Below are 13717 nucleotides of genomic sequence, written 5' to 3' on the forward strand. Positions count from 1 at the left end.
GATGGCGCTGGAGGAGCCTTAGCTTTCAATTTGCAAACTACTTTACTACCTGTTCATTATACAACCCTTATTGAATTCCTCCAGTTCGTATGGTCGTGATTAGAGCCACTCTGTTTGTCAGGGGCCGGTGACCCCTTAATACTTGTCCAAGAGTGCTGTTATTCAAAGTATGCTGTATGAATGTCACTCAACCTGACCGTGAAGTGTTTCCTATCTATGTGTTTATATATAATTCATAGCTTCCTCCGATTGTCGGATCTTGTTCGCTGTTTCCTATGCTTGTTGTCTACTTCATCTTGCGTCCGGCTCGAGCAGATCATCCATGTTGTAAAGGGGGTATCAAATTCCATTTAAGCCTTATGAAGTGAATTTTCATCATCGTACAGTTCAGTATATCCATGTCTAAATCTCAGTCTTCTCGAGCTTCTTTGCCAACTCATCCACCTCCTTGTCCTTGACAGGGATGACAGGCTCCTCCTGAGCCTCCTCGGCCTCCTTGATCAGCTTCTCGGCACGCTCCTTAGGCTCGACGTCTTCCTCCTCTTCCTCCTCCTCTTCCTCGGCATCGCTGTCGGGCTCCTCAAGCTCGTCAAGCTCGTCGACACCCCACTCGTCTTCGTTGACGATATCGCCACCGAACTTTTCCTTGCGCTCTTCAAGAAGCTCCTGGAGGACGATGATAGACTCGTCATCCTCGGTGAGGACGTTGCCGTTAATCTCAATGCGCTTCAGGGCGGGTAGACCGTCCTTGGCAGCAGTGGCAAAGGCCTTGATGCCCTTGGCAGGGATTTCGTTGTACTGTAGTCGTAGTGTCTCGAGCTTGTTGTTCTTTCCTTTAGCCAGAGCGTTGGCAACGAGAACACCACCCTTAGAACCCAGAAGAGAGTCACCGACACCAAGCTCTTGAATGGAAGCCCAGTTCGAAACGACCTTGGACAAAGCCCTGGCGCCGGTAACAGTGAAAGTGTTGTCCTGCAAGTCGAGGACCTTGAGCTCAGAAGCGTGGCTGAGACCCTCGGTCAGAAGGTGAGAGATACCCTCCTGTCGGATGCCGTTTTGAACCATCTTTACGGTCTTGATCTTGTTGTGGAGCTTGTAAGCCTTGGCCCAGGCGGTCATACTTCCGTTCTCCAATCGGTTGCGACCGCAAATAACGGTCTCAAGATCGGGAACCTCCTTTCCTTCCTTTCGGGCGGCTTCCTTCTTGCCGTGAAGCTCTGAGAGAGCGTCGGCGATGAGGATACCAGCATGAGGACCCATGCCGTTGTTGTTCAGGTAGAGGTGCTGAAGGGGGACGTGGGCGGAGAGGAAAGCCACGAGAGGCGCTTGAACGTTCAAGCCGAAAGCATTGTCGTTCAGGTTGACAGTGGTGAGTTTGGGGAGGTTGAGGACAGAGGTCAGGAGAGAGGAGATAGCGTCGGGGATCTCGCTCAGGAGTCGACCGGTGAAGATGTCGGCGAAGTTGGCGACCTGGAGTGAAGTATGTTAGCAGATATGAGACATGAAATAGGAAAATTCAACATACTCGGAGGTTCTTCTTGGTCGCAAGAACCTCACCAAGGCGTTGGCAAGCACCGACACCTAGAGTGTTGCCCAGAATGCGAACCTCCTCGACATCTTGAGATCGAAGAGGGGCAATGTGAGCCTCGATATCTTCAGCAGTGTCGAGCTTGAGGCCCTTTCCCTCGAGGGAAAACACCTTGTTTGAAGAAGCCATTCTATAATAAAGAGAGAGCAAGGAGCGGATCGCTATGAAGGAAAGAAAAAAGCTGTTTTGATTTCCAAACCCAAAGGAAAAGTCGTAGTTTAAGTCAAAAGAGTGTCGAAGTTTGGTGTGAGTCTGAATTCAGTCCAAGGTGGGGGTGGGGCAAGAAGCAGGTAGGCAGAATCAGGCAGTAGGTGAATAACCCAATTAGGCTTGAACATGGTCCCTGATTTATTTTTGCAATTTCCCATCGCTACGGGCAGCCGAGTGAGTTCAGGTAGCTGGATCCAGCTGGAACAAGCCCCTAGTGCTGCTGGAGTGCTGGGTCCTACAGAGCGTCGAACCCGACTTTATCCCGGAGATCGGAAAAATTTGGAAGGCTCACGGCGGAGGTCACCTGCCCGTTCAGCCGAGCAAGGCGAGAGCGGTCGAACACGTGACCCCGATCCGACCCGCATCCAATCAGCGTCGGCTTATTGGAACGCTCGATAGGATTTTGTCTGATGCTGCTAATGATCTCTGCTTGAGCCCTTTTGTCCTCCGACTCCGAGAACGACCTCCCCATCTCGCCGCCTCACATTCGATCGCAGCAGTGACGGTCTAGCTCGCCCATAATGTTTGCTAGGTCGTGTTTGCGCTCGACGCGCACCTTCAATGGCCTCCGCAACGGCCCTTCCACTGTCGCCAAGGTATGGCACGATTCTACCACCTCTGCCAACGAGCTTCCCGTTTGCCGAGATATCATCATCACGAACCTCGACACGCCACAACCACGCCAATCGCATCACAATGCGCCTCAATTGCATGTACACGATTGCTGACAGTCATTTCTTTCCAGCGTGCCGCTTCCTCGAGCTCCAACGCCGCCGGTGATGCCACTGCCACTCGACTGAACCTGGCCGCCGCCGCCTCGACTACTCTCGCCCTCGGCTCCATGGCCTGGTACTACCATCTCTATGGACCTGTGGCCTTTGCCATGACTCCCGCTGAGGAGGGGTACGTTCTATCCCCGGCTATCGATTTTTGAAGTTCGATGTTGTCACCATTCGGGTGATGAGGCATAAATTCAGCCCATCGATGATTCGCACGGCTATTGCATCACCAGTCACTAACACTATGAATATAGTCTTCACCCTACCAAGTACCCTTGGGTCCACAACCAGTGGTTCAAGACCTTCGACCACCAGGCGTAAGATGCCACCGATTCCGTTGAATACGCCATATCGAATTACTGACACCCTTAACAGTCTCCGCCGTGGTTTCCAGGTTTACCAGGAGGTCTGCCAGTCCTGCCACTCCCTTAGCCGAATCCCCTACCGAACTCTCGTCGGTTCCATCTTGACCGTTGACGAGGCCAAGGCCCTTGCCGAGGAGAACGAGTACCCCGGTGAGCCCGATGAGCAGGGCGAGATCCAGATGCGTCCCGGAAAGCTGGCCGACTACATGCTTCCCCCTTACAAGAACGAGGAGGCTGCCCGATTCGCCAACAACGGTGCTCTTCCCCCGGATCTGTCTCTCATCATCAAGGCCCGTCACGGTGGCTGTGATTACATCTTCAGCTTGCTCACTGGTTACCCCGAGGAGCCCCCTGCTGGTACTCAGGTCGCCCCCGGCATGAACTTCAACCCTTACTTCCCCGGTACCGGTATCGCCATGGCTCGTGTCCTCTACGAAGGTCTCGTCGAGTACGAGGACGGAACCCCCGCCACCACCTCTCAGATGGCTAAGGATGTCGTCGAGTTCCTCAACTGGGCTGCCGAGCCTGAGATGGACGACCGAAAGCGCATGGGTATGAAGGTTCTGGTTGTCTCTGCCTCTCTGTGGGCTGTCAGTGTCTGGGTCAAGCGATACAAGTGGGCCTGGCTCAAGTCCCGAAAGATCGCCTACGACCCTCCTAAGGAGGTCAAGGTCCGCCGCTAAACGGGCAAGATCTCAAAATCTCATTTGTATACTAGTCGCCCCCTAGAGCAGCTCCTTTGTCGGCGGTGGCGGGTAGAAAAGAAGTCTGGTCGTGGAAGGGAATGAAGTTTGGAGGTGGATGTTAGAGTGTAAATCAGATGAATCGTTTTCAATACCTTATTCGACAGTACTACGATTGGGGTCTTGCATGGGTGACTGGTAGCAATATGTGAGGCTCCATATACTGGATGGACATAATGATTTCTCACTATATAATACCAAAGTTGAATCGCCCGAGTCTCATGCGTGGACTTGCATGATATTGGAGCAAAGAATTGTTTAAGGGATATTTATTTTTACGATTCGATTTTGATCAAAGGAGATTTAGTGACCGTCCAGACGGCTCATACCAAGAAAATAATTGAGTAAGTGGTTGTTGAAGTGATGTGATATATCTGCAAGGTGACGGCTGTCCACGGCTTGTAAATAGTAGCATGGATGCTGTCCTAGGCTATTCAATAGATTCTTGGATTTATGAAACCCCGCCTCCACCCATTGGCCATGTGATGTAGGCATCGGATACCACGATGACATTTTGGCTCTTACGTGAGGCTATGGTAGCTTAAGAATTGAAGTTTTCCAACGGTTAGAAGTGTTTCCCCGTGCAAACAGCTATTCAATTGCATAAAGTTCGAATCAATCTTCACGACTTCATCCTGTACCAATAATCTGTTGTGAATTGCTGGGCCTTAAGAGGTTCACCACTATCATCCAGGCTGCACCAGGCCTCCTCCACTGTCATTGGCTACTACTCGGCTAGCGCCACAATGTCAACGTCCACACCCGAAGCAGGAGCCACTTTTCTCGAGGTTGCAGCAGCAGGTGCCTTCCTTAGTGACCAGTTACCGTCGCTCCTCTCAACCACTCTCCTTCAATCCTGCTCAGCTCTTAACTTGCTCCTCTCACCTCCTTACTTCTCAACCTTGCTTACCACCTAAATCTTCTTTTCTCACAATACAAGAAATCTCTACCGGTATATACATACCTTCATTGCTGGGCCTTCTTCCCTTACCACAAATTTACTTTGCCACGCCGTGCGTGCCCAATAAGCAGCACTGGCAAAAAACCACCTCACGATGCCTTTTGTTGGAGAAGACGTCCATTCAGGACGCAAACGAAGATACAGCGACGACGACGATCGACTCGCATTTACAACATACCGCCCAGAAGACTCCAGGGACATTTATCTCGTCAAACAGAAGCCGGAATTTGCAGTTCGAAAGGCCCTTCCAGTGCCCAAGCGAATCCGCACCAGCAGCGACGATATTGGTACAGACGACTTGAATACGAACACTCGAGGCCGGCGTCTATCGCAGATCAAGGCGCTTCAGTTCCAGCCTGCTACCAAGACCATTCTTGCTGCCTGCCACATCTGCCACCGCAGACCAACCAAAAAAACACATCTCGACTCTTTTGCCGACTGCCAAGGCTGTGGCGAGCGTACCTGCTTCGTATGCATCCGCGAATGTCATGGGTGGAATATGGATGGAGACTCTGGAGTTTCGGAGCAAGAAGCACTTTCAAGATCTTTCCACATGCATGATGTGGACGACGAACAACAACACAATACCAACATGAAGGAAGGACAGCAAACGAACCAAGGATGGAACGCCGTTGGGCATCAGGCTGTGGTATGCAGTCGCTGCTGTATCGAACGAGGTACAGAAGGCGAGGTTACGTGCCTGGGTTGCTTTTCCAAGATGGAGGGCTCATGATTTAGAACGGGGTACGGCATGCATGGCGTTTGTTTACGAATAATGATGGTTTATCGGGCATTCGCTGGGTGCATTTATTTACACTGCCTTAAGAAGGCTCAAGACTATGACAATAGTTCTGGCTGGGAGGGCATGGATGCAAAGGAATTATTGGTACAGCTTGTTACGCTGTTGGGCGGGTAATGAATGGTGTTTGGAGCAGAAGGTCTTGACGGCCTTGTTTTTAAAGCATCTGAACTGCAACTGGGAATATTTGTTTTAGCGTTAGATAGATTCTGTAGATATCAATGATTGGGAACACTATGACTTGTAACATTACGATAATTCACGTTTGAGTAAAAATGATATTCATCAGAAGCAATTTGTTCATTGTGACGTCCAAAGTTCCGCCATCTAATTGCCCTCTAATCATACACCGCATTAAATTACACCTCTCGCTATGGTAAGTATGTCTAGTTGTACTGCATGTACGTTGCCGTAGAGTTGAACTTCAGGTTGCCCTTGATAACCTTGTCTACCGCACTGAGGAAATCCTTCTCTGAAGCAACCTTTCTTCTCGCACGAATGGCGTACATGCCGGCCTCAGTGCAGACACTGCGAAGCTCAGCACCTGTAGCGTTGGGGCAGAGACGAGAGATGAGCTCCCATCGAATATCTCGCTCGACAGACATGGACTTGGCGTGAATGCGAAGAATGTTGGCACGGCCCTCGAGATCAGGCAATGAGAACTCAATCTTTCGGTCGATACGTCCAGGTCGCATCAGGGCAGGATCCAATGTCGAGGGTCTGTTGGTGGCGAACATAACCTTGATGTTTCCTCGAGCATCGAAACCATCAAGCTGGGTAATAAGCTCCAGCATAGTACGTTGGACTTCGTTATCTCCACCAGCACCGTCATCAAATCGAGCACCACCAATGGCATCGATTTCATCAAAGAAGATAATGCATGCCTTCTTAGTTCGTGCCATCTCGAACAATTCTCTGACCATCCTTGCACCTTCACCAACGTATTTCTGAACCAACTCACTACCGATAACTCGAATGAAGGTAGCGTCTGTTCGGTTGGCGACAGCTCGGGCACACAGAGTCTTTCCGGTTCCGGGAGGGCCGTAAAGCAGCGCACCCTTGGGGGGATCGATACCCAAGTTCACGAAACGTTCGGGAGAAAGCAGGGGCATCTCAACGACTTCTCGCAGCTTCTCGACCTGCTCCTTGCAACCACCAACATCGCCATAGGTGACGTCAGGCTTCTCCTCCACAGTCATCATCGTTACGCTCGCATCGATCTTGGGCGGTAGCGGAAGCATGATCTGGTACTTGTTGCGGTCGACACCGACACGCATGCCCTCCTCGATATCTGTAGGACTGACTCGTTCTCCAAGCTGGACAACAAACTTGGCAATTTGTTTGACGTTGATAACGTACTTGCTTTTGGATTCGTCGCCCTTCTCGTCTGCGATAATCTTCGTGCACCGTGCTACCTGAAATGGCTGCTCTTCAGACATTCGTTGACGGTCGGCAGCGACATCCCATAGATGAGGTGGCGCAAGTCCTGTGTCGGATTCCTGCGGAGGTTAGTATGGAATACTGTTTGGCGCATGATGAGTCCAACCTTGACACCGATCTTCTCGTCGACACTTTGTTGCTTCTCCTTGATTTGCTTTTCGAGCTTCTTGATAGATGTTCCATAAGGCGCGGCACCGTAGGTCTTGAGAACCTGGATATCCCTAGTAGTGGGTTAGCTGACCATCGCATTGTCATCGTAGAGAAGGCGGCCCATACTCGTCTGTTAGAGGTGTGATCTTCTTCTCTTCTATCTCATCGTCGGCATAGTTCTTCTGGTACTTCTCCCAGTTTGAGCCGGTTGCGGAAGGCTAATGTAGGCTGTTAGGACGGTACATAATCGAGCTTCCATGGATACACGTCAACTAACCATGATGAAATCCGCAAGTCTCCAATAGTGTAATAAAGTCGTGTAGTATAAGATTCGCTCTTCTTTAGGCGTACAGTTGATGAGATATCTATGATGGAGAACGAGAGTCGAATTGTCGTTGCTGGAGCCGTGGTTGTTTGGGGTTGGAGGTGTCACCGAAGGCCTTCCGTAATCTGTGAGTTGCCTTGAGCGAGCTTGGAGCACGGACCCACGCAATAGGTAGTGGCTGCTGGGCGCTGGCTGCTGGCTGCTCGAGAAGTGCACTAGACCCATGATGGGCTAGCTCAAGGAACCCCTCGGAGCTGGATGATCTGTACCCCCGATCCAAAATTTCTGGGTTGACATTTCTATGGCGGAGTAGGGCAGCCTAGGGGAGGTGGGACATCTCCAAAGAAGTCCAGCCGTGTTTCCTTCAAAGCCCCGCCATCAACATCACTTCTTTACTTTGAGGATACCACCGACCGCTAATTTATTCTCAAAAAATGTCTGCACCGGCTACAGCTCCAGCCCCTGCAGCGGGTGGCTCTAGCAATGCTACTTTCCGGGTACGGACAGCTTATATAAAGCTTTTGAGCTTCACCCCGCTAACTATATGGATAGGATAAGGAGAAGCCCATGGCGGTCCGCTCTTCCAACATCGTCGCCGCTCGAGGTATGGCGCTTTCGATCCAACCACAACCTTCAACTAGGCTAACGATTATATAGCCGTCGCCGATGCTATCAGAACTTCCCTCGGTCCTCGAGGAATGGACAAGATGATTCGAGGTGGAAAGGGCGAGACTATCATCACCAACGATGGAAACACTATGCTCAAGAGCATGTCGGTCATGCACCCTACAGCGAAGATGCTTGTCAACCTTTCCGGTGCTCAGGATGTCGAGGCTGGTGACGGAACAACCTCCGTTGTCGTCATTTGCGGTAGTCTGCTCGGTGCTGCTGACCGACTTCTCTCTAAGGGTATTCACCCTTCCGTTATCTCGGAGTCTTTCCAACGAGCTGCCGCCGCCGCCGTCGAGGTCCTCCACGATATGTCACTGCCGATTACCCTTAGCGACACCTCCTCGCTTCTCCAAGCCGCCAACACATCTCTGTCATCCAAGATCGTGTCACAATATTCGAACCTGCTGGGACCTATGGCGGTGAACTCTGTCACCAAGACTATCGACCTCAAGACTGCCGACAACGTCGATCTTAAGAACATTCGAATTGTCAAGCGAGTTGGTGGAACGATCGAGGACAGTGAGCTTGTTGATGGTCTGGTTCTTACTCAGCCTGTCCTCAAGAACGCTGGCGGTCCCGCCCGCATGGAGAAGGCTCGAATTGGTCTCATCCAATTCCAATTGAGCCCCCCTAAGCCTGATGTATGTTACAACATATCTGTACATTGAGTTATGATCTTTTACTAACAGTCTACAGATGGAGAACACTATTCAGGTCAACGACTACCGACAGATGGACAAGATCGTTAAGGAGGAGCGACTATACCTTCTCAACATGGCCAAGAAGATTAAGAAGGCCAAGTGCAACGTTCTATTTATCCAGAAGTCCATTCTACGAGATGCCGTTAACGATCTATCGCTACACTTTTTGGCCAAGCTCGGCATCCTTGCAATTAAGGATATTGAGCGTGATGAGGTCGAGTTTATCTGCAAGTCTACTGGCTGCAAGCCCATTGCCGACATTGACTCATTCACCGAGGACAAGCTGGGATATGCTGATCTGGTTGAGGAGGTTCAGTCTTCGGGATCGCGCATGGTCAAGGTCACCGGTACCAAGTCTGTTGGCAAGACCGTTTCCGTTGTTGTTCGAGGTGCCAACTCTCTGATCCTGGAGGAGGCCGAGCGAAGTCTGCACGATGCCCTTTGCGTTGTGCGATGTCTGGTCAAGAAGAAGGCTCTCATCGCTGGTGGTGGTGCCCCTGAGATTGAGATTGCTGCACAGCTGTCCAAGCAGGCGCGCAGCTTGACAGGCACTGAGGCCATTTGCTGGAAGGCTTTCGCTGATGCTCTTGAGGTTATCCCCACCACGCTGGCTGAGAACGCCGGTTTGAACAGTATCAAGGTTGTTACAGAACTTCGCCACCGTCACGAGATGGGCGAGAAGAACGCTGGAGTCAGTATCAAGTCGGGAGGTGTCAACACCAACATTTCCAAGGAGAATGTGTTGCAGCCTCTCCTCGTGAGCACAAGCGCGATCGAGCTGGCGGCTGAGACTGTCAAGATGATTCTGAGGATAGACGACATTGCTTTGACCCGATAGAGTGAGATATCCCCTCAGCAGGATCTGCCTTGAGTTGTATGAAAATATCAAAATGGGTTATGAATCTGCTAAAAGTATTGAACTGTATAGACTGGGTTATAACGCCCGTAATTGACATATGTGATGATGAAATCCGTTTGCGATTGGTGATTTGTGCATTCATAAATGGTCAGGCAGGCAGGCCATCGAAAATTTGAGCATTTGGTGTAAGGGGATGAGGTCGCTCCTTCCTTCCCTCGAAGTATGAGTTGCCTAGAACAAACCACTCCTGCAACAACACCGCAAGATTCCACAGACAGTTCCCAGCAGAATATTCAAAACATTCATTCGTTCATTTAATTTCATTCCAATTTATCGATCATGCCACGCCGAAATTCAGGCAATGGTTCTGGAGGAGAAGATAGCGATCCTGGCGCAATTACTATGCAAGCACAGCAGCGGTTGGAAAGGGTGAGACTAGACAGTTTTAATCTTTGCCTCTAGCTAACGACTTCTTGTGTAGCTGAAAAAGGAACGGAGCGAAAGCATGAACGAGATCGTTGAAGAGACAGCTGCGGAAATGGCAAACCTGCGCTCTCGTGTAATGGCTTTCCAACAAGACCAACGATCTACAGAGTGCGTTTTCCCCCTTCGCTTGCCGTTTTTGGTTCTATCAGAAGCTTACTTTTACCAGGAAGGAAGTCGTTGCTTCTGCTGTTACCAAGCTCATCGAGGCCGTTGAGCGCAGGAGAGAGATCGAACAGCAGATGGAGACACTCGTCAATCAGGCCACTGCTGCCACCGAGGCGCTTGAAGAGATGATGAGAATAGGCATCAAGGGCAGAGAAGATGATGTCAAGAAACAAAATAACTAAAAGATACGGCGGGGCTATCATATTGTCATTTCAGGGTCAGCATTTGCAAGTCGGCAGCATCGGAGGAGAGTCAAGGCATGTTCGACAGAACCATTTTTAAGCCACAGAAACGGTCACTTCCGAACTATAGATCTCAAGGCGCAGTATGAACTGCGAATAACGTTTTCCACCGCATGCACAACTCTATGTATACTCAAAATGTCACGCCACTGCTGACAACGACAGCAGCAAAAGTTGTCCAGAGAGGAAAATGGATGGATTGCCCGTAATTCTACATTGTATCGTATAATAGTGTACACGGCCCGTAGTCTATGACCAAAAGAATCGTTTCATCGTCTGCAGTCGTCGTTTTCCCCTTCAAACCTGGAACCCAAAGCCAGACATACAAGAACGGTACTGGTCGATCATAGACTTGCAGTCGGCGGCGGGGTCCTTTGCGTTGGAAAAGAGCATGCACTCATCACGCTTGGCCTTTTCGTCCTTGCACACGCAACAGGGCTTTAAAGGGTGTTAGTATCGCAATTGGGAGAATTGGTGGGTGAGGCTCACCTTGGGCTTGTTGATGGCCGTTGTGGAGGAAGACGCAACGTTTGCGGCGGCGCTCACGGGCGAGGCTTTAGACTATTAGCAATGATTGAAGAGGATCAATAGCAAGTTGAGACATACAGATTGTTGTTTGAGCAGCGTCCATTGTGTCTGTAAGGAAATAATTTGGGTGTTGCGAATTAACGATTTTGGTAAGAAAAAGAATCACCGGCTAAGTTGACGTTGGAGCTACCGAATCTACGGGCCGCAAATACATCACTTAACTGCAGGGCAGGCCCGGGCCTTTCTTCAATTTCTAAGCTGCCTCAATGAAGCTGACCAATCATTGTTTACCTCTCACGTGGCGTCGCGATGACTTCGCGCATTGGATTTGACGTCATTCTCAACTTGGAGAATTGACTTTAAAGGAAAGAGCCAGGTATACGGTCTTTGCGAGATACCTAATTCAAGAGACAATAATAAGAATGTTGAGTTGGTTAAATCTGGCGGTGTTAGTCAACATTCCCAACATCCTCTTATTACCTCTTTGGGATAATGGTCCCTGTGGTATACATGCAGGCAGTGTCTCCCGGTGATAATTAGTGAGGGTCCCACTGTTGGTCGAACGGCATTTACGGATCTACGCCGGCGACAAGGCCAGATTCTCACCCGCTTGGTGATGTTTCGGTGGTGTCAAAGTTCAAGATGTAATTACATCCAATCATTTACGAGACTAACTTAGACCTCACCTCAACAGTCCCCATACGAGTTCCTAGACTGATCCTTTTGTATTTGGAGAGCCAATAATCGATTGAAAGGACTGTCAGGGCATAGGAGTAAACCGGGCTTCTAGAAATCGTGACTATCACTTTGCTCAACATATGTTCCATTGACTGGCGGTATAAAGACAGAGCGTTATCCTCTTAACTCACATCTCCAACATACTATAGATCGATTCAAGAACGTCGACACTCATTATTCAATTAACTTAACCTGCAACTTCATCATGCTCACCATCGAGGATATCAGGGCTCTTGGAGATGTGCACCCTGAATTCGAGCCCGTGAGTCACCCTCTGTTCTTAAACACTCGCGTTATTAACAAGAACCAGATCGTCAGGGCTCATAACCCAATGCTCAATGGCTGGGACACGAATACTGAGCTCGAGTCCTTCAGAGAGATGATGGCACAACTCAGACAATTCCAGCCCAAACCCGATCCCGAGACTCTCTCCTATCAGATGCAAGACTTCAAGATTCCTCTCCGAGATGGCTTTGAAGTCAATGCACGATCGTACACTCCAAAGGGTGATACTCCTTCTGATGGACGGCCTGGCCTGATCGTCTTCCACGGCGGTGGCTTCGTCACAGGTGATCTCGAAACTGAGGCTAGGCTTTGTGCAGAGTTCACAAAGCTTGGAGGTGTTGCTGTTAATGTCGACTACCGTCATGCACCTGAACATGTCTTTCCTCAGGCTATCAATGATGCCTTTGATGCAGCTGTTTGGGTGGGTACATCCTGGATCGCATCCAAGACGAAGGAAATGATATACTAAAGCAAAGTAGGCCTCTCAAAACGTAGAGAAGCTTGGAATCAACCCTTCCAAGGGCTTCATCATTGGAGGTACCAGTTCAGGGGCGGATATTTCTCTGGCTGTTTCGCACTTATACCACGATGCTAAGAATGAACCTCGTCTCACGGGCGTCTATGCACCCATCACCTCTGGTGTGAATGATCAGACAGTCCCTGAGAAATACAAGGACCACTTCATTAGCATGGAGCAATGTGCCAAGGCTCCTGTCTTCAGCGCAGAGTCGATGAAGTTTGTCCACTGTGAGTTGTTTCATTCATTCTGTGCAAGATCACACTAACCAAAATTAAAGCCAAGTACAAGCCTGACATGAAGAGCCCTTTGGCATTTCCGGTTGCATTTCCCAGCCACGCAGGACTGCCCAAGACTTACTTCCAGGCTTGTGGTTTAGATCCCGTTCGAGACTGCAGCATTGTGCTTGAGCAGGTCTACAAAGATGCAGGAGTTCCTACCAAGATCGATATTTACCCTGGTCTACCTCATGCTTTCTGGGCTGTGTTTCCCGAACTTGAGATTTCGCAGAAGCGTGAGAGGGATGCTGTCGAAGGTCTGAAATGGCTGCTTAAGTGATATAATTTTCTATCTTTTGTCCAAATAACTAGATGAAGGTGGCTAAAGGCTTCGGGAGTCAAAAGGATGTTATTCGTATTGTCTGCTGCATATACTGAGTGACAGGTGATGGGGTGACGTAGACCAGCCGTGTAAGTGGTAAGTGGGCAGACTGAAATCGGGAGATAGTCAATCACCAGCTAAGGCTGATGAATGAAGACGTAAGATAGAGTCGCGTCTTGGAGCCTGAAGTTAATGGCAGAAGATCGACTACTGTAACGAATTAAATTCTAACAACGACATTGCAGTATGTGTCGCCTACGCGGCTGTTGTTGACTGAGACTGATCGATCTAATCTGATGTGGCGACCCAAGCAGCCCAGACTAACAATGAGTGAGTCAGCATTTTAGGCGCCTGATCCTTGGCCTTTTTCTTTTCCCAACTAAAACATGCTAATGGATTCTTTTAGCTGCCATTCTCTTCCAGGTCGGACAGATTGTTATTTGCTGCCGCCGAAACAGAAGCACCCTCGCACTTTAGAAGAGTGCGAAAAAGGTCCCAAACAGACTCGGCACCGAATCAACAGACTGTTCTGAATCTAGAGTGTGGTCCAATTTATTTGCCCCC

General features: G+C 49.7%; 8 protein-coding genes across 8 annotated transcripts; 5 read left to right on the forward strand and 3 right to left on the reverse strand.

The window, feature by feature from the left end:
• Nucleotides 1–90: 90 nt before the first annotated feature.
• On the reverse strand, nucleotides 91–2043 carry B0J16DRAFT_366142 (uncharacterized protein). Its single transcript, XM_046130076.1, has 2 exons — nucleotides 1526–2043; nucleotides 91–1470 (listed from the first exon to the last, which is right to left on the reverse strand). Exons 1-2 carry the CDS (start codon nucleotides 1715–1717, stop codon nucleotides 403–405), a joined length of 1260 nt encoding a protein of 419 aa, XP_045988499.1. The 5' UTR covers nucleotides 1718–2043; the 3' UTR covers nucleotides 91–402.
• A 276-nt stretch (nucleotides 2044–2319) lies between these two features.
• On the forward strand, nucleotides 2320–3625 carry B0J16DRAFT_313207 (cytochrome C1 family-domain-containing protein; the record flags this gene model as incomplete). The annotated part of the gene is made up of 4 exons (XM_046125114.1): nucleotides 2320–2511; nucleotides 2544–2701; nucleotides 2832–2894; nucleotides 2953–3625. 4 exons carry the CDS (start codon nucleotides 2320–2322, stop codon nucleotides 3623–3625), a joined length of 1086 nt encoding a protein of 361 aa, XP_045988500.1.
• Nucleotides 3626–4467: 842 nt separating this feature from the next.
• B0J16DRAFT_326855 (uncharacterized protein) lies at nucleotides 4468–5715 on the forward strand. Its single transcript, XM_046126049.1, has one exon. It carries the CDS (start codon nucleotides 4741–4743, stop codon nucleotides 5377–5379), a length of 639 nt encoding a protein of 212 aa, XP_045988501.1. The 5' UTR covers nucleotides 4468–4740; the 3' UTR covers nucleotides 5380–5715.
• Nucleotides 5716–5726: 11 nt separating this feature from the next.
• Nucleotides 5727–7459, reverse strand: B0J16DRAFT_277800 (P-loop containing nucleoside triphosphate hydrolase protein). Its single transcript, XM_046123820.1, has 4 exons — nucleotides 7313–7459; nucleotides 7162–7253; nucleotides 6992–7106; nucleotides 5727–6944 (listed from the first exon to the last, which is right to left on the reverse strand). The coding sequence occupies exons 1-4, from the start codon at nucleotides 7313–7315 to the stop codon at nucleotides 5832–5834; spliced, it is 1323 nt and encodes a 440-aa protein (XP_045988502.1). The 5' UTR covers nucleotides 7316–7459; the 3' UTR covers nucleotides 5727–5831.
• Nucleotides 7460–7697: 238 nt separating this feature from the next.
• B0J16DRAFT_7533 (chaperonin Cpn60/TCP-1 family) lies at nucleotides 7698–9721 on the forward strand. The gene is made up of 4 exons (XM_046134429.1): nucleotides 7698–7857; nucleotides 7913–7964; nucleotides 8018–8673; nucleotides 8729–9721. The coding sequence occupies exons 1-4, from the start codon at nucleotides 7795–7797 to the stop codon at nucleotides 9569–9571; spliced, it is 1614 nt and encodes a 537-aa protein (XP_045988503.1). The 5' UTR covers nucleotides 7698–7794; the 3' UTR covers nucleotides 9572–9721.
• A 210-nt stretch (nucleotides 9722–9931) lies between these two features.
• B0J16DRAFT_313211 (uncharacterized protein) lies at nucleotides 9932–10425 on the forward strand (the record flags this gene model as incomplete). Its single annotated transcript, XM_046125115.1, has 3 exons — nucleotides 9932–10021; nucleotides 10074–10186; nucleotides 10245–10425. 3 exons carry the CDS (start codon nucleotides 9932–9934, stop codon nucleotides 10423–10425), a joined length of 384 nt encoding a protein of 127 aa, XP_045988504.1.
• A 189-nt stretch (nucleotides 10426–10614) lies between these two features.
• On the reverse strand, nucleotides 10615–11219 carry B0J16DRAFT_7547 (cysteine alpha-hairpin motif superfamily). Its single transcript, XM_046134433.1, has 3 exons — nucleotides 11092–11219; nucleotides 10975–11039; nucleotides 10615–10923 (listed from the first exon to the last, which is right to left on the reverse strand). Exons 1-3 carry the CDS (start codon nucleotides 11114–11116, stop codon nucleotides 10783–10785), a joined length of 231 nt encoding a protein of 76 aa, XP_045988505.1. The 5' UTR covers nucleotides 11117–11219; the 3' UTR covers nucleotides 10615–10782.
• Nucleotides 11220–11956: 737 nt separating this feature from the next.
• Nucleotides 11957–13111, forward strand: B0J16DRAFT_377331 (Alpha/Beta hydrolase protein; the record flags this gene model as incomplete). The annotated part of the gene is made up of 4 exons (XM_046130832.1): nucleotides 11957–12013; nucleotides 12062–12457; nucleotides 12516–12783; nucleotides 12834–13111. The coding sequence occupies 4 exons, from the start codon at nucleotides 11957–11959 to the stop codon at nucleotides 13109–13111; spliced, it is 999 nt and encodes a 332-aa protein (XP_045988506.1).
• Nucleotides 13112–13717: the final 606 nt, after the last annotated feature.

Source organism: Fusarium flagelliforme, assembly GCF_020744385.1.
Source record: "Fusarium flagelliforme strain FIESC 12 MPI-CAGE-AA-0113 chromosome Unknown B0J16scaffold_1, whole genome shotgun sequence".
NCBI lineage: Eukaryota > Fungi > Ascomycota > Sordariomycetes > Hypocreales > Nectriaceae > Fusarium > Fusarium flagelliforme.

Coding starts and splice junctions, on each gene's coding strand:
- B0J16DRAFT_366142 (XM_046130076.1), bottom strand. CDS start 1,717: ATGGCTTCTTCAAACAAGGTGTTTTCCCTCGAGGGAAAGGGCCTCAAG. Junction 1,471..1,525: donor CGACCAAGAAGAACCTCCGA/GTATGTTGAATT, acceptor ACTTCACTCCAG/GTCGCCAACTTCGCCGACAT.
- B0J16DRAFT_326855 (XM_046126049.1), top strand. CDS start 4,741: ATGCCTTTTGTTGGAGAAGACGTCCATTCAGGACGCAAACGAAGATAC.
- B0J16DRAFT_277800 (XM_046123820.1), bottom strand. Junction 7,107..7,161: donor ATCACACCTCTAACAGACGA/GTATGGGCCGCC, acceptor ACCCACTACTAG/GGATATCCAGGTTCTCAAGA. Junction 6,945..6,991: donor ACGAGAAGATCGGTGTCAAG/GTTGGACTCATC, acceptor TAACCTCCGCAG/GAATCCGACACAGGACTTGC.
- B0J16DRAFT_7533 (XM_046134429.1), top strand. CDS start 7,795: ATGTCTGCACCGGCTACAGCTCCAGCCCCTGCAGCGGGTGGCTCTAGC. Junction 7,965..8,017: donor CAACATCGTCGCCGCTCGAG/GTATGGCGCTTT, acceptor ACGATTATATAG/CCGTCGCCGATGCTATCAGA. Junction 8,674..8,728: donor TGAGCCCCCCTAAGCCTGAT/GTATGTTACAAC, acceptor AACAGTCTACAG/ATGGAGAACACTATTCAGGT.
- B0J16DRAFT_7547 (XM_046134433.1), bottom strand. CDS start 11,116: ATGGACGCTGCTCAAACAACAATCT. Junction 11,040..11,091: donor CGCTGCTCAAACAACAATCT/GTATGTCTCAAC, acceptor AATAGTCTAAAG/CCTCGCCCGTGAGCGCCGCC. Junction 10,924..10,974: donor CGGCCATCAACAAGCCCAAG/GTGAGCCTCACC, acceptor CACCCTTTAAAG/CCCTGTTGCGTGTGCAAGGA.